At 39.5% G+C, this 27,996-nt stretch overlaps 1 protein-coding gene across 5 annotated transcripts; it reads right to left on the bottom strand.

Annotated features, from left to right (window-relative positions):
* Positions 1–960: 960 nt before the first annotated feature.
* tmpoa (thymopoietin a) lies at positions 961–27,996 on the bottom strand. 5 transcript variants are annotated; one of them, XM_086146737.1, is made up of 10 exons: positions 27,443–27,996; positions 15,367–15,484; positions 14,031–14,180; positions 9,878–10,023; positions 5,735–5,821; positions 4,746–4,832; positions 3,314–3,379; positions 3,140–3,232; positions 2,501–2,601; positions 961–1,993 (listed from the first exon to the last, which is right to left on the bottom strand). In XM_086146737.1, the coding sequence occupies exons 1-10, from the start codon at positions 27,677–27,679 to the stop codon at positions 1,600–1,602; spliced, it is 1,479 nt and encodes a 492-aa protein (XP_086002863.1). In that variant the 5' UTR covers positions 27,680–27,996; the 3' UTR covers positions 961–1,599. The 5 variants fall into 5 exon arrangements, with proteins under 5 accessions (XP_086002863.1, XP_086002864.1, XP_086002865.1 ...); XM_086146738.1 differs by lacking the exon at positions 3,140–3,232 and having other exon boundaries at positions 27,443–27,995; XM_086146739.1 differs by lacking the exons at positions 4,746–4,832; positions 5,735–5,821 and having other exon boundaries at positions 27,443–27,994.

The following is a 27,996-nucleotide window of genomic DNA, read 5'->3' on the forward strand; positions in this document are numbered from 1 at the left end:
GCTCTCAATTTACCCATTGTTGATCTTAGTTCCCACCCTCACCAATGGTCATGAGCCGTTGGTAGTGACGAAAAGAACGTGATTGTGGATACAAGCGGCAAAAATGAGTTGCCTCTGCAGGGTGGCTGGACTCTCCCTTAGACATAGGGTTAAAAATTTGGTCATCTGGGAGGAGCTCGGAGTAGAGCCAAGGGAGAGGTTGCAACCTGACTCTATTACAAAACTTAATTGTATTATCAATTTGTGTTGTATGGCCAAATATGTATATTTGTATGTTAAAATACACAAACGCACATTACAGTTTGCTCATGACTAATTGACAGCAATATGATTAACTTGAGTGTTTAAAGTGAATCTCTTGTGTTTATTTTATATATTTTGCTATTAAGTATTTAAGGGGGAATCTAAATATTGTGCTGAATCAGACCTAGTCCAGACTTGTCCTTTCACATATTTTGGTTTCCAAGCAAAAATGGTCACCTGAAGCTGATATGGAATAGTAAAACACTCTATTGAATGTACAGTACATATTTCTAATCTAATTAAGATACTTAAAATGAAGATTGACTTTTTAGAAAAACATTGGAGAAGCCTCCTTTCAGTGTATGATACTTCTCTACTTCATTTCAAATGCAACATCTCCAATTGAACATGATGTAGATGGACATCATTTAGCATCAGTATACAACACTGGAATGTGTTCATCTGTAAAGCTCTGCTGAGTATATTCCCAGGATTCCTGAATACCCTTCTCCTTGTCAGCTCTCTTAGCTACCATCTGTGTACTTGCAAGTGGTTGCTCTTGAATGTTCCCTGGACTTTGCCCAAACAGCATTTCCCTACCATGCACCATGGTCATAGAATAATCTCCAAAAGCCTTTGTGTTTTGACAAAACACATTTGACCTCAATAAGACATCCTGGCTAAAAAAAAGGTAAATAAAATATTCTTTAAGTCACATTAACAATTTAATAGTTTATTGAGTTGATATTCAATATTTGTGACAGTTCATTCATTATTACACAGAATATTCTGCTTTCATTAGAAGAGAGCAATTAAGAAAATACTGATGTAGAGTTTAATACGTATTTCAAAAGCATTTGGTTATAACTTGCCTTCCTGTCTCATTGACACAGAGGGTTGAGTAAAAAAGAAAAAAACTTTCACACTTTCTCAGACATGACATACAAAGACAGACAAAGGCAAAGTGTGACCTCCTTCACACATTTGCTCAGATACAAATACACTGCAAGTACAAAAAGAAAAAAAAGAAAAAAAATAAAGGCAATAAGAAATGAGCCCACATGGCAACTGGGTATACTTCTATTTCTGACAGTGAGTGGTGGCTGGCATTGTTGTAGCCTCAGATTGTGAGGTTAAGGTTCAGTGATGGACCAGAACAACAGACGGAGCTGTGCTTTCCTTTTACAAACTGTTGTGGAGATCCTTGGAAGTGTATTAAAACTAACATCACTTTAGAAATATAGAAAAAAAAGGACAGAGTAGGCAATGTCATGATTTCGTCGCAAAGGACAAAAACAAAGGCTACTTTGCAGATTCACACAAGGTTGAAAAACCAGACTGCCCTCTTCCTATGCTCTATGCTGTATCACTATTGGCCTCTTGTGTATCAGGGAAGATGAAAGGGGTGTAGTTGTTGGTCTCCATGGCTTGGTACACAAAGAACAGGAAGGTGGCCACGATGGCCAGCAGAAAGAGCTTTAACCACATGGACATGCCACGACGTCCTAGGGTGGTTTGGGCTGCAGGGTGCGGTGCTGCCAGCAGATGGGCGGAGCTGGATGAGGACTTGGAAGCTGAAACTGGCGGGCTGATGACCCTGTGGACCAGGTGCCTCTCTGTGTAGGAGGAAGAGTTGACTGTGGTCTTTGTAGTAGTCTTGGGAGAGAAATAGTAGGTTTCGTTGTTCCAGAGGTCACTGGACTTCAAAGGCCGGCCAGCGGCGCCTCGGATGGGTCGCCTGCAAGTAGCACTACAAGAGGAAGACATTTGTGTGTTAACTAATTTTTTTGTGCACATTCTCTTGGGGGATGATTGAGGAAAAAATGAATTCCACTACTTTCAAAAGTCCCCCCATTATTGTTCTAAATGGAAAATCAGGTCAGATACACAACATAGTTAAAATAACTTATCAGAACTTAGGACTATCAGGGCTTTAATTAGATCACTTAAGTATTGGAAAATTAACATTTCTGTATTCATTTAAGTTTTATTAGAAGGTTATTAGATGTAGAATCTTCAAAAAAATTTTTTAAATCAAATTCTCTGTCTGTCTGTCTGGGTACAAATATGTGTGTGTATATTATATATATACACATGTATATATGTACAAACACACACACAGATATACAGAGAGAGAGAGAGAGAGAGATAAAACACACTTCACATTAACATACATTAACAAAAAACCAAACACATACTTGCAGGTTTTAGGCTAGACAAGTTCACTGATTAAACATGTCGAAAAACAAAATCTTACGTGATTCCTGAGGGACTGTCGATGTCATTGGAAAAGGGCTCCTTTAGCACATCATGCTCCTCTATTTTGCCGGTTTGTTCGGCTGCAGCAATTTTCTCGACCTGTACACAGAAATTCATTGCTCATTTTGTGATCACCAGGAGATGTCGCCCATCCCACCATGTGGCCAGTACAAAGCGCTTCACCACTGCAGTTGCTTGTGATTGTGACAGACGAGAGGCTCTGCCCCGGCACATTGATCTACATGTGAGACCACCGTTTACTCTGACATAGGCAATGGCACCTGTGCGTCAACAGGAAGCAGCTGGTTTGGGGATGTAGGCAAAGTCCCACAAAGTGAGAGATTATTGAAACAGACAAACAGGTTTCAGCTGCCACACACACACGCATGCACGCATGCACACACGCACGCACGCACGTTCAACAGCTGCCACACACAACTGATGAAGTTCTAAATTACACACCAAAGCACCGAGTGTTTGAGTGCAAATATCATAGAAATAATGTGTTAAATACCATAGAAGTAAAGCTGTACCCCTATAGAGACATTGCCAACTTCATTTACAGATTGGTCTAATACAGCGAGGTGAGGCTTGAGCAAATGGGTGATGATATGTATCAGAGAAGACTAAAAGTCACCAGGTCACTTCTGGTGAGGGTAACCAGGGGGAATGAAGGTCTGCCTGGCTTGATGGTCAGCTGTGGACTGATCTCTTCAGCATAGGTCTTTGACTTGAGAACAGAGGGTTAGTAGGTTAGGGGGATAATGCAAGAGATAAAAAAGGAGACTGGTCCAACACTAATGTAACACACCTTCACAGCTGGTCTTGACGGTGTAACACTTTTTTCTATCTCTGGCCTGCAGATTAAATTAGGGTCCTGAGGCACCACATACAAGATAATACAAAATCATTTACAATTCAGACTGAGATCTTCCAGTCGCGTTCAGCTGCATCCATCTAGTTAACATTTTCACAGCCACTCCCGGAGCACATTTCTAACAGGATTGTTTGATGATAGAAACTAGAAATTGAATTCTTCACTGAAAACGTTTCAAATAAATATTTTGTCAGAGAGAAAAAAAAAAGGTATATTAAATACATTCGCAGGAGGTACCCTGTTAGACAAAAATCAACAGTTGATAATCAGTTGTGATTATTATGATGAATTATGGTGTTAGATGAGTGTTCATTGTGTATCAACAGATCCAGTACATAATCATATGAGAATTTTTAATGTCCTGCTTTATTGTGTCGGCCCCACAACATAGTGTAGCTGATGTTGAGTTTTAAGAGTTTCTGTTAAAACCCTGCATTGCTCTCTTAACTGTCTGATAGGGGAAAATAAAACATGACATTCATAAAGGTCAGTTTGACATGCTATTTACAAAACTGTATTCAATTTTTTTTCATCTCTCATGGCTGAAAAAAACTTAAGCAAGCGTGCTGCAGTTTTTGGACATCATTGTGATGGGTGCTGACAGTGCTGGCTGCCAACTGTTAGTAAGTGGGTGGCTGGGTCAAGAAGAACATGATGAGTTTCCTGCTGTTATTTGTCTTATTGGGGATCAGAAACAGTTTGTTACAGGTGACACATGATCGGTAAAATGGGGTTAATATCAGTGTCACAACAAAGTCTGCTGCTTGCGCTATCAACACAGTTGAAGGCTAGTGCTTATTCATCCTGGGCATACTTGGTTATTTAGGATATGCTTTTAATTGCACAAAGGTGTAGTGTTACTTCTGCTGCAAATAAATTAATTGTCATTGAATAGTTTTCGGCAACTGTGTTCACAAATTATTAAATACTACAACAAAGAACTTATGAATACCTTACTGGCAACGGAGAAGTTGCTAAATTTGGTAAAAAGTCAAATGAAAACACTGGGTGGCAGGACTGTGTCGCAGGGGACATGCAAATTTGATTGACTGGTAATGTCACATGGGCGCTGCGTCAGCTATAAGCAGAGAAACGCTGTGTCTTAATGTTACCCATTGAGGACCATGTTACGACAGACACAGACATGCATAACTTCAAGACAATTTAAGCCCTTCCGGGACATTTCCAAGGTTGTCCTCGACTGGAAACCGAGATATGATTATTTGCTACTTCCCATAATGCCTCCCCCGAAGTTGTTGGAAGACTGAGTTGTGTGACGGTGTGAGTGGGATGCTGAGTAAAGGGTCCAATTACAACATTGTTGTCGATGTGCAAATGCTATGTGCATAGTCGACACAAAGCTGACCTCCAGGAGAGCTATGTCCAGAAGAGCTGCTGGCTGTTCTGGAGCTCCCTTTCTAGATGTGTAGAGACTTGCTTCTTCTTCATGGAGCTACAGTTTTCAAACATATATTTGGTAAATCATCCAGCTCCCACTCTGGTACCAACTGTGCATCAACATATTAAAAGTATTGGTTCATTCAAAAATAAACTCTTCCTTAAAGTCCAAATAATCCATCAAACTGTATTCTACAGGCAGAATCATGGCCGTGGCTCAAAAAGGATTTATTTTTGTAAAAAACAAAAAACAATCGCATTCCCTAAGTAGTGATCTGCCAGGTGTGTGAAGGTGCTTATATTGAGTAATACTTCTGTGTGGAAAAGCCACCATGAAAGTTATGCTAGTCCTCTGGCTCGATATCGGTCTTCATGCCCGCTATTATTCTCATTATTCAATGCATGATTTGTGCTTGAACATGCTGTAGCACTTCTGGTGGAACCAAAGTTGTTTCAAGGTGCTACCATCAGTTCGATTAGTCAAGGTGGACCAGGGGGAAGCCAGATGGTTTATGGGTGGTAAATAATAATGAACCTTCACAATCCTGCGGGACTCAGAAACAGACACAAGGGCACATGAAACGTAAGTGTGTGACGTTATGGTGGAAACTCCAACAATTCATGTGCAGGTTCTTGATCTCATAATAGGTAGCTTAGAGCCAGCCCATGACTAGAGATTTCCAACAAGTGAGTTACGGAGTTACATAAAGAAAGAATACCTTGCCGAATGCAAAAATCAAATATAGTTCCCTCAATCAAATGAAGGGTGAGATACTTTCTTTACTCCATCATACATAAATTATTGGGGGTTAATGATGGTAATTAATTCAATGAATCGGGGATCCTTACAGCAGATTTTATCAAAGAAATTTTGGTAAGTGTCATTTGCTTTCTATCACCCTACATAGTATATTTTCATTTTACAAAGCATTTTCAGTCACGTTGCTGAGTATTTACCAGCCTGCAGGACAACCTCTTGGATCTGCGCCTAACTATGAGGATGGGATCTTCATCCTCTTCCCCCGCATCCGTTAATGGGTTTTTCTACACACATGGTATGACATATTAAGAGACAATGAACATGCAAAATATAGTCACATTCATCCCGACTTGTTCATTAAGTTTGAATACACAACACAGTTATCCATATAGTTTCTAAGAAACAACATATTGAATAGTATATAACAATCCAGGAAACAGTAATTATCTGTTTAACAGTAATTATCTGTTCCCTTTTTTGTTTTTTGCTCCTTGAGCAAACAAGAGGTGGCGGCAGAGCTTACAAGTTTAAAGCCAGAGCAGACTTGAATAATCTGATATGAATTACCAGTAGTTTATTAATGCCGTGCTTAAGGGCTCCACACTCCAAACTTTGACTGACTGCTCCTAACAATGATGTTGTCACTGTTCATCACCATGTATACCGGTTTGATTTTAATGTCAGGACTTACCTCAAAATGTTACATTTAAGCCCCCTCACAAATTAATTACCTGGTAATCTTAAATGGAACTTGAAGCAAACTGCCAAAATTGGTAGTGAAAACATTTCAAAATGTCAGACTGACATGGCATTTTCGATGAAAAGAGAAAACTTCATTTAAGACTTTTAGCAGCAGGGTTTGGCAGCCTAATTAATTCCCATGCTGAAGGTAGCACCCCAAATTAATTCAGCAGAACTTCTGACCGAAATAATACAATAAAATTTTACATTGAGAAAATACACGGAGGGAAGAGTTTCTGAAATGGCAAATGAAGAGAACCACCTGTATAGATTACTGCAAGTGCACCCAAAAGGGTAGATTTTTTTTTGGTCATGCACAATTTTCCACGTGCCTCTCATAGGTCTGCCCAACAGGTGTTCACAGACTGCCTGAGCAGTAGGAGGCACTGCTCGGTCAAATTCACACAGTGATGAATTACACTGAGCAGTAGGGGGCACTGCTCAGTCAAATTCACAGAGTGGTGAATTACTCTTAGCACTGGGACAGAACTAAGGAACTTAACTTAATGCTATAGAAAATGGAGTGGGATTTATCATACTACATCATTTTGCTTAAATTATCACAATAACTACATTGACGTATAATTGATTAAAATCAGGGTGGAAAAAAAATATGGGAAACCAAACCAGGACAAAAACATTAGGAAGTTTCAAAAAGTGTTGACAGGGGCAGGGTAGCGGCTAATCCAAAGCATGTGCTTTGACTCCATCAGTGAGTGAGGGGCACCCAGGCTGAACCTACAGGCTGATCTGGGTGTGACTGACCCTTGATAAAAAAGAAAAATCACATCCAGCGCCAAAGGAAATCATTTAAGCAAAGCCAGATGCGCAGATTCTCATCATGCCAGCGCAATCTCACAAACACACACTGCTCAGCTTCAGTCTAGAAAAGATTGAATTTTTATTTTTCCAGCAAGGTTTTGCCAAATGCAAATCAATATAAGTTAAGCTAATTTGACTGGATAGATGGGACAAATGCACACATAGTCCATATTTTATTGACATGCTATATTGTGTCAATTCCTTTCTCTGCCTCACAACAGAACATTGCTTAGTAGAATCAAGACTTTCTATGATAGGTTTACTTACTCCAACTGTTCTGTATTACAGCTTTCCACAAAATCCGTTTTCATCTAGGTCCCAGCCCTCTCCTTGGCTTGAATGCTCATCATCAATGTATCAAAATAACAATCCAATCAGATATCTGCTAATATTTGACTCTCAACGACTAGTGTGTTATGTCTTGTGTAGATACAAAATAGCATCCCCTGGCTGTTTGAGGGATTCCATCTCAAATGATCAGCCCTCGCAGAAGAAAACTCTTGTGACTGACATCAGGTCATATGATCCATTTTCAAATAGATCTGTTAAGTATAAATGCTGGCTGACTTGAAAACTTCACACATTAAATATTTTTGTAAAATATCTTGACATGAAAACTTCACATATTAACTATTTTTGTAAAATATGTTGTGAGTTCAAAAGATCTATACAACCAGCTATGATAACAAGGTTGTTTCACTGCTGACATTTGGTTTAATCATACATTTATGAAACAGCCACCGGGTCTTAGAATTGTAATGTTCTGAAATTACCAGGTATTCCTGTGCAGCTTCTCATCAGACTATTCACAGCATTATTGTGATGAGTAAATGAAAAGCCCAATATCCAAGCTATTTTTTGGTGTCAAAATAATAAATTGGCCCTTTAAGACAAATTGCTATATTTGCATGAATATTTCGTTGAGGTGTGCTGTGTTTAACAAATTTAAGAGTCTGTGTGTGACTAATAAGAGAAACTGCAATACAGTGGACTTGTGCAGTGAAAACACAGGGATTCAGTGTCTGGCTGATCAGCTGACAAATGATTCTCCAGCCCCTTCAACATTATGAAGGGTTTCGATCATAATGAACAGACTTATCCTCTGGTTAGGTTGCTGGTGGGGAATGTTGTTGGAGCCTGAAGGGCAGGATTTTAGTCTAACAGAAAAGGAACTAGTTCCATACAATGCTAAAATCACTTTTGCATGGTCTACATAGTAAAATCTGGCCTTCTGCTATTGCCGCTAACATAAGTAGAGGGTGACAACCTAATCACTTAACTCTTACACATACCCTTCTGTTAAGCTAGTTTGTTTTAAAGGTTGTTCACATGATCTTGACCTTAGATATACTCCACAGACAGCCAGTTCAAAATAGTTGTAGCTCATCTTCTATTTATACTGGGAACTCATTTTGACATACACCCCCTTTTAATCTATGTTTTTAGCCATCTGCTGTGGATATGCGGTCCCATTCAAAAATAATCTTTGCAGTATCTAGAGGTAACTGACTGCACATTCCACATCACTTTCACTTGATATTTGACCAATTCATTCGTCTCTATCAGCTTGGAGTCAATGTGTGCTTGTGGTTTATAATCATACCAGTCATATGACACTCAGCCAAATGGTCGCTATGACTGGGGATTTATACCTGTGAAATGTGAATTATCTTCACAGAGCAGAAAGCCCTGTGGTACATGGAGCATTGAATTATGAAAACTAAAGGGAGGTATGGCTGACCGTTAACTTCTCATGCAGATGTGCAATGCAGCAGCCTATTTGGCTTTAAAGTCAAACAAGGGTATAGGGCCAATGTTGAATTAGAAAACTGTAAATGAGATTTCAAGTAATCATTGTTATTAGAGTGTCAGGGACCTCAAAAAAACCAAAACAAAAAAAAAACCAAAATGGAGCATGATATGGTACCTTTGGAGAGTTGTAAGAGTATGCAGGAGGTCAAGAGGAAGACTGAAGACATTTATGGATAGAGTGAAAGAGGACATGAGATTAGCTGGTGTGACAGAAGAGGACATAGAGGTTAGATTAAGGAAGATGATTCGCTGTGACGACCCCTAAAGGGAGGATGAGTGAGAAAAATAAGAATTAGTACCTTATTATTTTCTCTCTGTTTCTCTTCTGTGCTGCTCATGATCAAGCTAAACTGAGCACTTACACCCTTTTTTTTCCGCCCCAATCAAAAGGCTGGTGTTCAACGGCTGAAAGGCTGAATGTTCAAAAGGAACCTGTAAAGTTAAGCAAGATGACATGCGCGCGCACGCATGCAAACACACACACAGACACTAAATGGACCACTAAACAAGCACATTTGAGTTTCTCTGAACCAAACTAGGTCAACTCATTGAGCAGTTGATTGCGATGACTTGTCACTTTAGATGTCTAAAGTTTTGGAAAGAACCTGACGACCATTGACTGAGAGACAAATCTCAGAGTATTGCAACAAAACCTTCAATGGCTAAATTAAAGCTACAAAATTAAATTAAAGCACAGAGAAAGCACTGCAACTTATAATTAAGTCGAAAAATATACCAGGAAAAATAAAGCTCCATCACTCATCTGTGTTACAGTTAATAAATAAGACAAACTTTGGAATAAGCACTTCCAAATGGGTATGTCATTTATCTTACTAAATGCCCTCCAATAGAGGAAAAAGTAGCATTTGCCCAGCTCATGTACTGTATAGTGCCAACATACACTGAATAAACCTGACTTGACAGTGAATGTGGACAAAAAAAAAAAAACTTCAGGAGTTTCTTACAGTCTTGTGCTGGCTGCTGCGGGTGCGGGTAGTGACAGGGGTCTTCCCTCTGCTCCTTGCTGGCTTCTCCAGCACTGGAATTGGTTCTAATTCTGGCTCTGGCTCTGGCACCGGCACTGGTTCTGGTTCTGGTTCTGTTGTCACTTCTGGTGAGAGGCCACAAGAATACAGTGATGCTTTAAGACCTTGATGTGAGTTGAAGTATTGCTCTTTAACCAACTTGATCTGGATCATTGTGGTCATTAGAATTTGAGGTGTTTATGGTAAGGATTACAAATCAATGTAGGTGGTACAATATAAGGTGGCTTTCTATATTCTAGATCAGGATAATTTAAAACAACTTTTGCTTTGCAGTGATTAGGGGCGGCGTAGTGCAGGATGTAGAGCTTCTTCTTTGGAACCAAACATTTCTGGTTTGATTCCTGGCTCCTCCTAGTGTGTTGAAGTGTTGTTGAGAAAGACACTAAACCTTAAACTGCTTCCCTAGTGCTGGTGGACAGTGGCCTACTCCTCATGGTTCATCCATGATGGGTTAATTTCAGAGAACAAATTTCCCCATGAGGGATTAATAAAGTTTATATTCATTACACCTGATTATTCCTAAAATTCAAAATACTTTTCTATGTCCTGTGGTACTAGTCAATTACAGTGGGGCAAACAAGTATTTAGTCAGCCACCAATTGTGCAAGTTCTCCCTCATAAAAAGCTGACAGAGGCCTGTGATTTTCATCATAGGTACACAGATTAATACAGAATGGGGGGAAAGAATCCAGGAAATCACATTGTAGGATTTAAAATTAACTGGTAAATTCCTCTGTAAAATATGTATTTGTTAACCTACAAACAAGCAAGATTTCTCTCTCACAGAGCTTCTTTAACTTCTTCTTCTTCTGTCCTCCCAATGTTACCTGTATTAATGTCACTTGTTTGAACTGGTTATCAGTATAAAAGACACCTGCCCACAACCTCAAACAGTCACACTCCAAACACCACTATGGCCAAGACCAAAGAGCTGTCAAAGGACATCAGAAACAAAATTGTACAACTGCACCAGGCCTGGAAGACAGAATCTGAAATAGGTAAGAAGCTTGGTGTGAAGAAATCAACGGTGGGAGGGGAAGACCACAGATATACTCCCTCGATCTGGTGCTCCACACAAGATCTCACCCTGTTGGGTCAAAATGATCACAAGAACAGTGAGCAAAAATCCCAGAACCACATGAGGGGACCTAGTGAATGACCTGCAGATAGCTGGGACTAAAGTAACAAAGGCTACCATCAGTAACACACTACGCCGCCAGGGACTCAAGTCCTGCAGTGCCAAACATGTACTCCTGCTGAAGCCAGTACATATCCATGCCCTTCTGAAGTTTCCTTGAGAGCATTTGGATGATCCAGAAGAGGATTGGGTGAATGTCCTATGGTCAGATGAAACCAAGATGAACTCTTTGGTTAAAACTCAACTTGGTGTGTTTGGAGGAGAAAGAATGCTGAGTTGCATCCAGATAACACCACACCTACTTTGAAGCATGGGGGTGGAAACATCACGCTTTAGGGCTGTTCTTCTCCAAAGGGACCAGGACGATTGATCCATGTAAAGGAAAGAATGAATTGGGCCATGTATAATTGGATTTTGAGTGAAAACCTCCTTCCATCAGCAAGAGCATTGAAGATGTAACATGGCTGGGTCTTTCAGCATGACGCTGATCCCAAACACACCACCCGGGCAATGAAGCAGTGGCTTCGTAAGAAGTATTTCAAGGTCCTAGAGTAGCCTAGCCGGTCACCAGATCTCAACTTCATAGAAAATCTTTGGAGGGAATTGAAAGTCTGAGTTGCCCAGTGACAGAACCAAAGCATCACTGCCCTAGAGGAGATCTACATGGAGAAATGGGCCAACACCAGCATGAGTGTGTGAAAACCTTGTGGAGGCTTACAGAAAACAAGTTACCTTGGTCATTGCGAACAAAAGGTATATAACAAAGTATTGAGATTAACTTTTGTTATTGACCAAATACTTATTTTCCATCATAATTTGCAAATAAATTCTTTAAAAATCAGACAATGGGATTTTCTGGATTTTTTTTTCCTCATTCTGTCTCTCGTAGTTGAAGTGTACCTATGATGAAAATTATAGGCTTCTCTCATCTTTTTAAGTGGGAGAATTTGCACAACTGGTGGCTGACTAAATACTTTTTGCCCCACTGTAAATGACTAGTACCACAGGATGTAGAAAGAATTGTGGAAAATTATTAACTTATTTGTAGCTAATATGCAGATTCTCATCGGATTTGCCAAGTTGTGTGTAAAATTTATGATACTTGGGAGTTTCCCTGCCTTGCCTGTGCTGATGAAAATTCTCAAGGCGTCACATACTGCACTGTGTTAAACATCTAATAAAGGTGTGGATGTGTACACACTCACATGTACTTTTCTAAATGGGAAACATGCATTGCCTGTGCTCATTTCCCAACATGTCTAGTATGGAACATTTTCCTTTAGAAAGGCTTCTGCAATTCAGAAAAAAATCTCGCCATGAATCTTGTTCTTGTAGTAGATGTGGCTGAAGTAGCTTCCTCCTTAGAATATATATATATATATATATATATATATATACATATATATATGGTAATTTCCGGACTATTGAGCGCAGCTCAATATAAGCCGCACTGGCTAGCCGATCAATATCTTGGGCTTCCTCCTGCGCACTAAAACCGTCAGTCGTCTTCTACGGTGTCAAAGCTGAACGGAGTCAGAATTTCCCGGTCATTCCATTGGTCTGATGTGACAAGGATAAACGTTAAAAATCCATAAATTAGCCGCATTGTTTAAGTGAAAAAAGTAATGTCACACACACACACACACACACACACACACACACACACACACACACACACACACACACACACACACACACACACACACACACACACACACACACACACACACACACACACACACACACACACACTTTTTTGTCATTGTCGCTGTTTCTAGATCATATAGCTGGTCTCACCATTGTCTTGTACACCTTTCCTTAAATTCTGGCTGACCATCTTCTATTGCATAGTACTCCTGACACTTAAACTCCACCCATTCCAACCTGCTTGAACCCATTTCATTCCCTCTATTCCACACTCTCCGTTGCTCTGGACTGTTGACCCTAAGTACTTAAAATCATCCAGCTTTCATCTCCACTTCACAAAAGCTCAATGCAGCTCCCTCTGGCCTTCTCTGTATTTCTCGATTAGGATTCTCAATGCAAATACTGCATCTGTAGTACTCTTTCTAGGCATGAAGCCATACTGCTGTTCACAAATGCTGACTTCTGCTCACAGTGTAGTTTCCACTACTCTGTCCCATAATATCACTGTATGGTTTTGTCAACTTTATTCCTCTATAGCAGGGATGTCAAAATCAAATACACGGAGGGCCAAAAAAAAACAAATTTGTAACAAGCCGAGGGCCGGAATAATTCAGGTTTATTAAAACATATTGAACTAACTGAACATAGCCTATTGAACCAAAACCTAAATGCATAAACGAAATTGCATGTGTTATATACTGAAAATGCAATATCATGCTGGCCTATAATCATATCAATTACTGCTTTCAAATAGTAAAATGAGAAAATAAATAAATCAAATCAGTTGTATTCTTTCTGATGGCTCCTATCTGCAATTAGTCAATTAACTGAAAAATAAATCCATTAACTGAAAAATAAATATTAATAAATAAAATACAATAAATTGAAATACAAAAATCGGAGGCACACAGACAAAACAATACTTTCTTCAAAGAAAAATCACATCCCTTGTAGAAAAAAGGTGTGAAAATGTAACTGAATTAAAAACTAAAAATACGTTCATGTTCTGTGATGATCACTTGTCTGAGGCTGAGCCTGGTACCTGGTGGTGTCTCATCTTTTGTACAAGTTAATCAATGTTCGGGGTCAGGCTCTGAGATGAGGAAATCCTCAGGATTGAGTGAAGGTGCTGATCACTAATGGAATTCAGTCCTGGTAAGAAGACATTAAATGTCCACTGTGTTAGAGTTGATGAATATCTATAGTAAATCTAGACATGCTGATGTGTTAAGTTGTGGCTGTAGGTCAGTCCTGTGTGGATAATGAGTATGAAAGATATGCTCTTACCATCCTCCTTGTCACTGTAGAGGTCAGACTCAGAGTTTCCATTGTGGTTCCCTTGAATCTCTGTGACAACAAGAGGTGGTGTTGGTGGCTTTGTGAGGTCATCATCCAACAGCTTCTGCAGCTTCTTCTCATATAATTTACGGGTCGATGCTGGTGGGAATGACACATACGGACTTTGTTACTGGTGACTGGCCAACAGCCAAATAAGAATACGAATACCAATGCGAATACGAAACCAATTAGACTGCAACACGCTAGCAATTTTTTTCCTTCTTTGTGATTTCATGTAAATTTATACTATTTGCCAACTCACTAGTTGTTCACCTGATAGTGGCAAGTTGGAAATTTGTAACATAGTTAAAGATCTTACCCCTACGTCCAGACAAGAATCCCAATATTTGGACAACATACCAATTTTTGTAATACAGTTTTCAATTCTTTTGGAGTGATGGGAAAGTAATTTTCCAATTACTAAAAACGGGGTTTGAATTGTTAATTAATTCAAAAAGTGACTGTTAAATTTCAAATCCATTGTGGTTAACAACTCAATACAACAGAGAGAGGCAAAACTAGGACTACAATATGCAAATTTGTCATTACAAATCACATCTACTTGGGAGTTGAAAAATCAGATATCAAAGCTTATATTTTTAGTAATTGAAAACATATGAACTTTGTCATTTGTCAGCTTATTTCTTGTATGTTATTCATTTCATAGATGAAAAGACTATCAGTCAGAATGAAAGGAAAAGTGTACAAGACAGTGGTGAAACCAGTGATACTGTATGGCCTAGAAACAGTTACAATGACGAAAAGACAGGAGGCAGAGCTAGAGGTTGCAGAGATGAAGATGTTGAGATTCTCTTTGGGGGTGACCAGGATGGATAAGATCAGGAATGAGTCTATCAGAGGAACAGCTCATGTTAGATGTTTTGGAGAGAAGGTCAGAGAAGCCGGACTGTGATGGTTTGGTCATGTACAGAGGAGGGATAGTGAATATATTGGTAGACGGATGCTGGAATTGGAGCTGCCAGACAGGAGGTCTCGAGGAAGACAAAAGAGAAGATTTATGGACGTAGTGAGAGAGGATATGAAGGTAGTTGGTGTGAGAGAGGAGGATACAGAGAATAGGGCTAGATGGAGTGTTGATTCGCTTCAGCGACCCCTGAAGGGAAAAGCCGAAAGGAGAAGAAGAAGAATTTGGGGAATTCTTCTTTTAGACAATATTTCATCCATTCATTTACATTAACACCCTTAATGTGTACAGTGTATATGTGCACTGAGAGCAGGTGTTTATTCTACTTATTGATATCATTATGCTGGCTGGGAAACTCACCCACAATGGGTCCAGCATCTATTCCCAGCTGGACCAGCTGGTCTCTAAGGCCCTCGTCTGTCAGCGTTGTCACATCCACCTCATCAGGCCGAACCTTGTCTGTTTTCCTGGTGGCTTTCTGGTGACAGAGCATAGAAATAAGGTTTGTGATAGTTAATAGAGGTTGATGTGCCTTATTAAGTAGTTAGTACATATGATTAGATTCAGAGTCAGATGTGGCAATCACTCAAGAGCAACCCCTCTCAGTGTTGTCGCAGGAAATGTTAAAATGGTGACTGAAAAGTGACGAGAGATTGGTAATAGACGATTTGGGAACCAAAGCAAAATCTAGAAAAAGGAATCCACAAAAAAAAGAAAGAAAAGAAAAAAGATCCTGAGGATTAAGAGGTAGCTGAACTTTAGAAAGCTTAGAGACCAAGATCTACGGTGTGTTCATGGAATCTCCGGACAGCTACAGACACCTGTTAAACCTGTTTGAAAGAGGAACTTTTATGTTTTTTTAAATATTAAGGTACATCTTTTGTGAAATTCATGGATCTTTATTTTTAATGTTGGATACTGCTAAAATCTGCACATATAAAAAGTAAACCCGCTGTGCAAAATGCTTTTACAATGGTTCCAGTGACCTTCTTTACAATGTTCAGCTGACCAAAATATATCCTGTCCAAAATATATCCATTTACAGTCACATTTTTCTGGGGCGATGTGGCCAGGCCGAGCCTTTTTATGTAACGATCATCTTGTCCTTAGGATACATTTTCACAAAATTACAAAGAATTTTGACAGGAAAAGAAAAAAATAATGCGTGGTAACCTCCCTCTACTGAAACTGTATTGATGGAACTCAGTAGAATAAATAGCGGGTAATAGAATAGGATAAACAAGTGTGGCAAAGCTACCAAGACAAGGAGGTCAGAGAACCACTAACAATGTTATCCTTTTAATTCATTAGTGAATTGCACATGAAAATGAGTGTCAGGAACTGGTGTCACGATGGAAAAAAGCACTCCAGCAGTGACTGCTTAATTGGAAGAGCTATAATGAAGAAGAATACATTGTCTAGAACCAATCTAGTTCTATGATACTTATCCTGCTGTCAATGATGTACCCTATGTGAAATACATTTTCAGCCAAGTATACCCTCGCTATTAACTTGCCTTGACTTTTTGAAGTTGATTACTTAACTTCTGTCAATCAAGACATAATGTAACACGGAACTCGTTTTATTTGATGTCGATGCCTCCCTGTGTTTGACACAGTGAGTGCAATTCACCCTGGGTTTCATCTTCAATGTGCATTTTGAATCCTCTCGTGCTGCCCATCACAAATGTGAGGGGCACCCAGCAGGAGAGTTTTTCCACAACTTACTTGATAATGTCTTTTCCCATTTTATCTACTCTGCCACAAACTGTGTCATTTGGCAAAGTCACAGTCCTGGAATTTCTCTCCTGTGTTTTTAGCCATCATGGTCGCATCCATCAAAAGTCTAACAGGAAGGAGCAGGTCTTCACATATCGTTGACAGTTTTCTCTGCTTTAGCTACAAGCAAAGACACAGCATCAGCAGCCTCCAGAGGTTTGGCTTTTCCCATTGTGTCTTGAGATGCACTGAATTCAGAGAGTTTCCAGTTAAAAAAACTCAGGTGGCTTACCAGCATGACATGCATGTTTTGTCCTGAAATGGCAAAGAAGACCTGCAGGCTGCATGCCAACATTGGCTAATTTCTCCACCCGGTGGGTTGCAACTCGTTAACGTAAATCCCATTTATACATATTCTTCCATAACTGCAACAACTTTGTTGGGTCTGGATTTGACTTGCTTGGTACTAGCGGATCCATGTATTCAGTGTCATGGCTGCTATGCAACAACTCCATTATTTTACTTCTCAAGAAAGCAATGATTGACAGGTGATTCTGTGTGGCACAAGCCTACTTGTCTAAAGCCATGTGGTATGATGGACACTGTTTTTTTCCGATAAGAAAACAGAATAGTTTATAAGTTTAACGTTAATGTGAAGTTGATTTTATACAAATGGCGCTCTCCCTGGCAGACGTGTTTGCTTGCTCTGCAGCCGCATGACAGCTTTTATTCAATTAGAGCAGACTTGTCCACTCTAAGGAAAACTTTTTTACATTACAGTCATTTGGCAGACGGTTTTATCCAAAGCGACTACAGTGCACGAATGTCTATCATCCAACAGCTGGCAGACACTTTTGGTTTGGCAAGAGGATGTGAAGTCAGATATGATGCCTCAAGTGGAGAAATCACTGCACACTTGTTGAACATTTTTATTTTGTGGCAGTGTAACAGAAACACAAGAAATCCTGAAGAGTCAATTATATGCAGAGCTCAACAACAACCTCCAGGCTATGAGGAGACCTGCCTCTTTGATTCAGTGTGTGTGAATGTCTGTCTTTGCTGAACGGCTTTTACTATGAGGAAATTAGGTTTCATTCAGATAAATCCATGTGGAGATACACAGGAACAAATGAGTGTTTCGCAGGACACCATAAAGCAGTGCTTCTCTATTTTCTGTTACGCCCCCCCTAAAATAAACAATTCGCGCCCCCCTACTCTCTGCTGCAAATATAAATAATATCATTTGTCTATAAAACTGTTATAAGTACACCTCTGCATAAAATTATATCCTCATTGACATTCAAGAAAACAAAAAAGAAAGAAGTATAGTTCAACTTACAACAAAGAATAACTTAATTAACATTGTTTTTAGTCTGTAACAGAAAAGATTTCAAGTGTTACGTTCCCTTGTCTCCCACTGTAGTCACAGTGAAGCAAAGCGCTACATACGCTTTGTCATATTTCCTCGATTTAGCTTTCGGGTGACTTTCTTTTGTCTCATTATCTTCGTCTCTCTCCGCCTTTCTTTTCATCCCTGTTACAAAAATGTTCATGTTGTCTCTTTGGGGTTTATTTACTGCACTTCGTATCGGTGCAAAAAACCCTACACCATAGAGCTAATACTCCTTGCGCACAATCTGACAATGAGAGCTCTTACACTTCATTCTAGTACGGCAAAAAAAAACTTGTTCCACAGGGTCACATGCCCCCCCCCCCCACCCACCCCCCCCCAGCATCGCTCCACTATTTGAGAAGGACTGCCTTAAAGTAATAAGACTTAAGAACATTAGTGTAAGTATAACGGCAATGGTTTTCAAGACCAGTACTGTCAAACGAATAGTTTTGAAATTATTTAATGAAACACAACACAGCTTTTGAAAAATCATTCGATTTAAGCAGGAAAACTGTCATGTGCAACATCACTTAATCTGCTGCTCACATTTTTGATACAAAGCTTTAGTTGGCTTAAAGTTTTAATAAGACAGAAAAATATGTGCTTCATTTCCTTCAGAATGTGGCCTCACATTGATATTTGCACTAGGTGGAATGTCATGGATGCTATTCAAACTATGTAGTTGCTGTTACTAGCATTGGGTGAACTGTGACCCACCACTGCTGTCTAACAGTTGTCTAACAACTCTTAGGCAACTGAATTGAAATGGATATCGATAACTAGCAGGTTGATGAGATTAAGTGGACAGCAGTAGCTAGTAGAGTTTGTGTACAGTTTTCAGAGTAGAGAAGGACAACTGCTTTCTTGTATCTAATTGTGGTAATCCAATAAGTCAGCTCCCTAAGGGACAGGGAATTTTAACATAAACCAGACACTATCTAAAAACATGTTTTCCCCTCTAATCAAACGGCACTCTGTACAGCAAACAACTTTCTTTCGCTAAATATATCTGTTCATGACTTAATGTTTTGGAATGTTTGTAGGACTTTTGACTACGGAATAATAAAAAAAACTGTTACATTTACTTTTTATACCAAAAGACTTAAATTGAGGTCTCTTCTGTTGCTAGTAATGGGGAAATAGCCAACCTTATCCTTTAATAGTGGCAGACAGCAATCTCCCAGAGATGATACAATAAAATTTTGGTCAACACCTGACACCACTTCAAATTCCATGATCGTCCAGACCACAGAGTTCAATATGTCATAATATATGACAAATTTAAGGCATAAACTGCTTCACCATCTAGTCTCAACAGTACTGAGACTGCTAGCATTATGTTGAATGTAATAACGAGGCTTACTTCTCTTTGACTTCTTATGATTAAAGTATTTGTGTGAACACTTTGTGTTGTGCTCCCACTATCCAGGTCGGGACAAATTTGGACTGGTAAATAAACTACTCCTAAGAACAGAATAGGTATCAACAACCCATGAATAATTGGCAGGTAGATGCAAATATTTACAAAATGATGTCATGTTTCTCCTTCGTATTTGAACATGCACCACAAGTAGACTCGCGTATTAGCGCATATAAGCCATAGAGCATTTAATCAGCTGTCAAAAATATTCTCAGGCTATTAACAACCACTGGTTAAGTGGAAAAGTTTGGTCTAAATTGAAAATCATCTCTTGAACTAACTGACTGCACAGTCTTTGTGACTTTCACCTGATGTTGACTAATTAATTTGTATGGTTTTCTACCTTGGCTTGCTTAAAATCTGCTTGTGGTTGTTAAACATACCTGTTATGAGACTGGAGCATTAACCCGGTGAGATAGGAATCTTGTTAAGAACACAGGAAACTGCAATTTACAAGGTGAGACTACAATAACCACCAGGTATGGTTGACAGCTGACTTTTCAAAGCAAACATGCTGTCTAGTGGCCAAGTTGGATTTAAAGCCAGAGAAAGAAACAAGGTAGCATTGACTAAAATTAAAGTATAGAGCAGTGGTTCTTTGCCAACATTTTTAAACACAGTAAACACACTGGTCTGTTCTCGTCTTCCACCGTAGTCACAGTGAAGCCAAGCGCTATATGCTTCATCATATTTCCTCTTCTTAGCTTTCAGGTGACTTTCATTTGTCTCATTATCTCCATATCTAGGTGCCCATCTTATCATCCCTGTTAAATATTTTCCATGGTTTCTCTTGAGGGTTTGTTCATTGCACTTCATATTTCCTGCTCTGTAATGTGTGTGCACATGCTCGGTGGAACAAAAACCTACACCATAGAGCTAAAACTACACCATAAGTATGTTCACACGCAGCCCCCCCAAGCATCATCCCACTATTAAAGAAGCAATGGAATAGAGGACATGTGTCAAATTCAGGCCCGCGGGCCAAATTTGGCCCGCAGTGTAATTATTGTTGGCCCGCGAGATCATTTTACACTATTGTTAATAATGGCCCATCGATATGAACTGTGATAGCACAATACTACAAATCTCATACTGCAACGCTTCAGCGGCCTTGCTGCGCTTTTCCCGCGTCAATCAAGTCTAGCTTCTGTCGCTGTAAGTTATTGCGAAGATAGCCCCTCACGATGCTGAAGAGAAAAGTTGATTCCGAAGACAGAGCCTTTAAAAACCGATGGGAGGCTGAGTATATGTTTACTGACCTTGCTGGTAAACCCGTGTGTCTCATTTATGGAGCTAATGTGGCTGTAATCAAAAAATTTAATCTTGGACGGCACTATGAGACAAAACATAAGGATAAACTGAAAGACCTGGATGCAGAGCAGAAGATACAGAAAGCAGGAGAGTTAAAGAAAAATCTGACATTTCAGCAAATGTTTTTTACCTGTGCAAGATCACAAAGTGAAGCTGCTGTGAAAACAAGTTTTATCATAGCAGAGGAGATCGCCAAATCAGCCCGGCCATTTACCGAGAGAGAATTTCCGAAGCCTGCACGATCAAAGTGTTCAACGTCTTATGTCGTGACAAAAAGGAGACGCTTGGGAATATAAGCCTTAGTAGAAATTCGGTTGCTGATCAAATTTGCGAGACGGCAAATGATTTAAGAACACAGTGAGTGAAAGAAGCAAAGACTTTATTGCCTACTCTCTTGCTGTGGATGAAAGTACTGGCATGACTGATACTGCATAATGGCCATGTTCATCCATGCAGTGGACTCCAATTTGCGCATTTCAGAGGAAATAATGGAAAGTAAATTGATGCACGGGACAACGACTGGAAAAGACATTTTTGAAAAGGTATGTCAAAGTGTTCATATTTCTAACTTGTATTATTTTGATATGAGATATTTTTGAGAGCAAAATCTTTTGTGGTATTTAAAAGTTTATTTTTCATATACATTGACATAAAAGCAAAGGAAATTGAATGTTATTTTGATGTTTAGTTGTTTATACGTCTCACTTGTATAATTTAACAAAATATACTTTTATAGATTAAAATATTAAATACAAGTTATTTAAGTTTAAGTTTATTCCATAATAATATTTCTATATATATTATAAAACATTTAGTTTTTGTGTTATCAATAAATCTTTATCCTGTTCGGCCCGCAGCCTAAAGAGTGTTTTGAATCTTAGGCCCCTGTGCAATTGAGTTTGACACCCCTGATATAGAGCCATTAAATGTCCCGCAAACAACATCAGAAAATAGGGGGAAAAGGAACTTGACAGAGCACTTTTAAAGCAAAATGAAAAATACTGTGCATTAAAGAGGTATTTATAACAGACATTTTCAAAGACTTAAAAAAATAATTTCAAGAAGGTTGCTGGAAATTGTAAATGGCAAACTCTAAATACAATATGCATTTGCTACATCATGCTTTTTATAACTGTTTAGAGATGAGGAAAGAAAAAAAAAATAAACAAAAACTGAACACATACGACCAAGGTTGCTGGTATTTTAACTAAGCAACTTGTTGCACATGTCCCCCGCCATATCTATACCTTGTTTCTACTGTAATTCTCCAAAGAAAAAGAAAAAAAAGTATTTAAAAAAAAACAAAACATTGTATTCAAACAGTGCCAGTTGGTGGGAAAGATAACCTGCAAAACTGGAAACAGTAAAAATGAAATCCAGCCTACCAACAAGATCACCCAGCCTTATCAGAAACTGAAGTTGTTGCTATTTCTTGCCTGATGAGACAACAAACACCCATTGTGATTTTAATGAACATCTGGGGGAAAAGAATTGTATTCAGGCTGCGGCATACAGACAGAAAATGTGAGGAATGCAAGACCAGATAAAGTCAAACTCAGTAGAGAGGCGCTGCCCTGCTCTAGAATGTGTAAAAAGAGTTCAGACAAAAAAAGGCCAGCCCACTGTGAGTTTGGCTCTCACTGGGCCCTTATCAGGGTCGATCTGGATGTGATCCAGGCTGTTTCATAATTCCAGCGGCCCAAGAGAAGGGAGGGGGTAAGACCACACCCCAGCCTGGAAAGGAGTAACTAAACTCTGAGCTCACAGTTGGTTTCACTGTGACTACACTTTCCTGAGCTCCTCCTCACTACAAACAGAGGTGGTTTCAAGCAAGAAAAGTCAGAACCTCTGGGTGCATGATGTAACTACTTTCTCTTCACTTTTTCCATTTGATTGGCTAACTAATATGACGTGGAACTGGGCCTTACTGACAAATTTTAGTCCTACCAAAAACATTCACATTAAACTAGTCCCTGATTTCGCGTTTAACACCTGAGTGAAGTATAAATGCAGAATATACTGCTAGAGGATTCTGCACACTCACGTTGAATGCAAGGTGTGCTTGCGGAAAAGCTTGACCTTCCAAAGGTCACAGCGGGATAAATTAAAGGTTTTCTACAATGCAGATTTGATTATGATATGGTTGTCTGATATTGCATACATATGCACACACACACCAGTTTGTTTTCTTTCCAAAGAACACTGTTTTCATTTTTCAATTATTTACTTTGTGACTTATAGCCTGATCATCATGCACCATCAAATTACTCTACTGTCTTTTATTAAAGAATGAGGATGCAATGTTTTTCACTTTACAAAATATACAATATACTTACTTATTGGTTGTACAATAAATGTAGGATAGTCATGGAAGTAACTTCATTAAGTTTTTTGGCACATACTGACATATTTTCGAACCAGGCCTACCAAAGGAAAAAAAAAGGACTTGGACAAGGAAACACATTTAATATCCTCTAAACGTTATATGTGATAACAATAACAAAAATATTGTTAAACAAAAGCTGACATTTTGTAACTCATTTGTTAGAATTTCATGAAAACTAAATTCTGTATTCCTCCTGGGACACTCCACCTTCGGCCTCTTTAGAGTATGTATGCAAAGCCCCTGCTTGACTTTGACCGAACCCTTTATCCATAACAACAGTCTTCAAACTTTCTGAGTTTCAAGAGTTTGACGGAATGCATTTTTGTGCTCAGAGGCCACGTCTCCCTTTTACAGCCCCTGTCAGCCAGACATTGGAATATGACATTACACATGATACACACCAACTCATAGCACCTTGTAAATGGCTAATGACATCCATGTTGCACCTTTCCTCTGCACTGGAATTTACTAAATATGCTATGCACACTCATCAAACATGCGAATCTATCATAGTAACCAGATCATACCGGATCGGTTGAGGCCCGGGTTAACAACAACTGCGTGTGGTACCAATAACCTACAGGAAACAAATGAACACTGGGCTACTGTGGGTCAAAGACGGAGAGGAGGAAGACCTGTTTGGAAGCAGAGAGAGAAGAGGAAAGGCAAGAGTCTGGGACTGAGAGTAGGGACTTTGGATATTGGGACGATGACAGGAAAAGGTAGAGAGTTGGTCGACATGATGCAGAGAAGGAAAGTGGATTTACTGTGTGTCCAGGAGACCAGGTAGAAATGTCCAGGTGTCCTTCCAAATGACCAGGTGTGTAGAGAAAAGAAAAGTGGATGAGGAGACTTGGTGGTGGAATGAGGAAGTGCAGGAGTATATAGAGAGAAAGCGGTTGGGAAAGAAGAAGTGTAGATGTTTCTCCTTCAAATGAAGTCCCATTTAGTTTTCTAAATGGGACTTCAAATGTCAGGAGGATAAGAGGATCATTCTATTGCAATAGAATATTGCAGATTTTATGCTGACCTGCCAGCACCAAAAAGGGATGGTGGTAAAAATGGGGACTGTTCAATGTCACAGGAATATGAGAGAGAGAAATGAGAGATGAGAACAACTTTATTTATCCCGAAGGAAATTGTTGTGCCAGAGTTTCAAGTAAAAAACACAACAGTAATAGATAATAGTAAAAAGGAGGAAGAATAAGAATAAAATGAAATATGAATTGTCTTAACTGTTAACTGTAACTACAAAGATCGAAGATTGAAGTTCTTCATATATGATATATTCATATCATATATGAAGATCCATCAACTTTGCATCTCAGGCTTCAAGGGGGATGTCATGTACGAATAAGGGAATAGGATTCTCTGCAGGTTTTAAGCAGCTTGTGGATGCAAATTCAGATGATCCCTTACAGAAGCAACTAGTGTTTGCTTCACTCGATTATCTCTAAAATTACATGTAAAACAGCAGCAAATGTGAATACCTTTTCAAATTTTAGTGGACTCAAACACTCAAAGTTGTCTCAATGAATGTATAAACACAAATAATACAGCTAGTTAGACCCATTAGACTATTAGAATTTATTTTTAATCAAACATACTACAAGGCTCCCTCATTGCCATCCCCTCCTAACACACAAGACCTGCAGACCAGCAGGGCCAAACAGTCAGCTGACCTTTACCTGACTCCACAGAGCTTATACTAAATTCCCAACTGAATGGACGGCTCAGCAACAGGGAACCCTATTTGTTATCCCTCTCACATGGACAAAATATGCAGTTAGACAATGTGTGACAGCACTGAATGGACGAGCAAAACAAACACACACCCCTTCTGCATACAAGCAGCCATGTTTTACATGTCATTTATCTTTCATTAACTTTACTTTGCTCACAGCCTTTCATTAATTCCCCCACCCCCCCACCCCCACACACAGTCAGACTCATCCTGCTTAACACTTGTTAGGGTTCAAGTCAACAGAACATAACAAATCACCAGAGGGGAAAGAATGCACCTACCCCACATGAAGCTAATAAGAGTAATAGAAAAACAATAGAAACAATAGAATAGAATTACTTGTAATCTGTAAGAGGAATTGTTGGATTATTGGTGGTGACCAATAATGGGGTCTTATTTTGTGTTTTGGGGAGTTATGAGAATCAGAAATATCTTATTTATCATAATATATTATGCAAAATTCAGCTAAAAGTGCATATGCTATAAAAAATGTAATATGCAGCAGAACATCAGCTTTGGTGACTAAGTATTTTCCTTGAACAACATTCAACAACAGGCTCTGGGAATACCTAATATCACAAGACTGTTTTTTTTTTGTTCTTTTTTGATCTTAAACCAATTTGCCTTGATTATAATTTGTTGATTTGACTTCTGCACTTTAAAAGCTTGCAGTGTGGTCTTTGTCAACACTGGCTGTATACAACAGATATCAGGCCCCCCCAACACTTAGGAGAGTAACTCTTTTTGCAATTAATTCAAGATTTCCAATTGTCACAAACAAGATTATCGTTTTAATGACTCACATCAGTTAATGTTGCTTTTGATAAATATTTGATTGATTGCTAAGCTCTAAATAAAAAAAATACCTTTATTGTCACATTCAGTGACAATAAAATCACTAATAGTGATAAAGATTTGATTATAGATAGAGCACAACATCAGTGAATTTTCACCACTTCATTTGACTCGTCATGGATGAACCATGAGCAGAAGACAGCTAAGGAACAGCGCCAGGGGTTCAGTGTCTTGCTCAACAACCCTTCTACAGTCTAAGAGGAACCAGGACTTGAACCAGGAATGTTTGGTTAAAAAGGATAACCACTCTAACCCCCTGCACCAAGTCGCCCCTTTACAAATCGTATGTGACAGTAATTAATTTGACACGTTTATTCAGGCTTTTATCAAACACCTTGATACAGGACCGAACTTTGGCTGATCCAAGAACTGGTGTAAGTTAATTCTGAAGGATTTATTTATTAATTGAGAAACATTCAGCTCCAATATTTCCCCTGACCAATCTTTGATTGGCACTTGTTCCAGGAGCAGTATTTCTGGATCTCTAATTCATCAATTTACTTCTTCGTGTTCCCCCTCTGTTATTACACTTTCCTTGCAAAATGAATCAAAGTGAATGAGAAGTAAATGTACAATATCCTGTGAGCAAAAGACTTTGCATTTTAAGCCATGCTTATGCCAGTCAGGTCAGATGCCTTGAGAGGTCATGTTTACAAGAAAAAAAAATCTGATCAGCTCCCACTTGCTGCGCAAAGAATGTCGACTGGAGGCTTGGTCTGTGCATACTGAGAATGCTTAGAAATGTGGAGCCACGTTGCTTCAGGTCTTCCACAGGTCTACATTGACCTTTAATCTTGGGGTTCATGAATTACAAACAACTTAAGAAGTCCTTATCTGTGCCCTCGGGGTGAGTGGGCATTTCTTTTTTCATCAAAGCAGGAATGAAATGCTCATGAAGACAGTGATTAAATTATCCTACCAAGGGGTCGCTGATAAACTGGCAGAAGGTGTGAAATGGTGTGAAACCCGACTGGGACAGCATTGAGGAGCAACACGCTACGGTCTGTTTGGATAGCAAAGCATAGCAAACTGGAGAAGCTTGTTAAAGACACATGACAGAGCTCAAGGAGAGCGGGAAACTTTATGAGGGAAGTGAAAGCTGAGAGAGTGCGAGTGAGCTTCACTTAGTTTGCCCACAGAATGATAACCAAAAGTGGAACTTGAATTTTCAATAAGGCAGACAAAAAGGCATTTCCTGACAAATCATAACAAATGGTAATATATGAAAGCAATGTACCGGAGAGAAAATGTGGCGTTGAGAGCTGATGTTAGGATTGCACAGCTGTGGTACAGACGTTTTTGTGGGGGTGGGGTCCCCAACTTTATATTAAAAAAGGGAGAGGGAGACCAAGATCAAAGAACTTTACTGTTGGGGAAAAAACAAGATAAGCGTAAAACAAATTTACCAGGCCCAACCCTGTTTTGGGGGGTTAGGACAGCTGCTGGGGTTTTGTGGGCTAAATTTCATGGTTTGACCGTTAATGCACAACAGTAAATCACAGACTCGCAAAGGTCCAACTAGACACGCATGAAACCACTATAAAAGCAGGTTAACCTTGCCCGCTAACTTACAGGCCTACACCGGGGGGACGGGTTAATGGACGCTTACCCTGCCGGAGGAGCGGCTTCTGTTTGAGATCACGGGAGGCGGCAGCTCCTCGTCGCTGGAAAAGGCGTCCAGCGTTGTGGCCAGCTTCTTGTTCTGCACGGTCAGGTTCTTCAGGTAAAGCTGCACGTAAACATCCTTGGTGGGGTTGCCGCTTGGCAGCTCCACGTTGTGGGCCACTAGCTCGCTCTTAAGCTTATCCTTGGTGAGCTGAGACGGGTCTTCCAGGTACTCCGGCATGTCTGCGTGTCGACGAGGGACAGTTAATGTCGCCTGGGTGAGGTGAGCTAGCTTAAACCGTGGGTAAAAAATATCCAGTAAAACATGCGGGGCGCGCGTTTGTTTTTTTTTCAAGCGGCTAACTAGCGCCTCTTACTGGATTAAATTCGCAAAGCAGTCTAGCAACTAAGTTATGGAGCAGGGTAAAGTTACGAAGACAAAACACAAAGAACACGGACAGTAAAGGTAGCTCTAATTTCAGTAAACGTCTCCCTTAATTTTAAAATACAGAAACGAAACTACCGCCCTTTTGAGGTTGGTTGATCGGTAGCCTTTAC

This window comes from Fistularia commersonii, chromosome 5, assembly GCF_037954325.1.
Source record: "Fistularia commersonii isolate RoL2024-O1a breed Wild chromosome 5, RoL_Fcom_v1.0, whole genome shotgun sequence".
Taxonomy (NCBI): domain Eukaryota; kingdom Metazoa; phylum Chordata; class Actinopteri; order Syngnathiformes; family Fistulariidae; genus Fistularia; species Fistularia commersonii.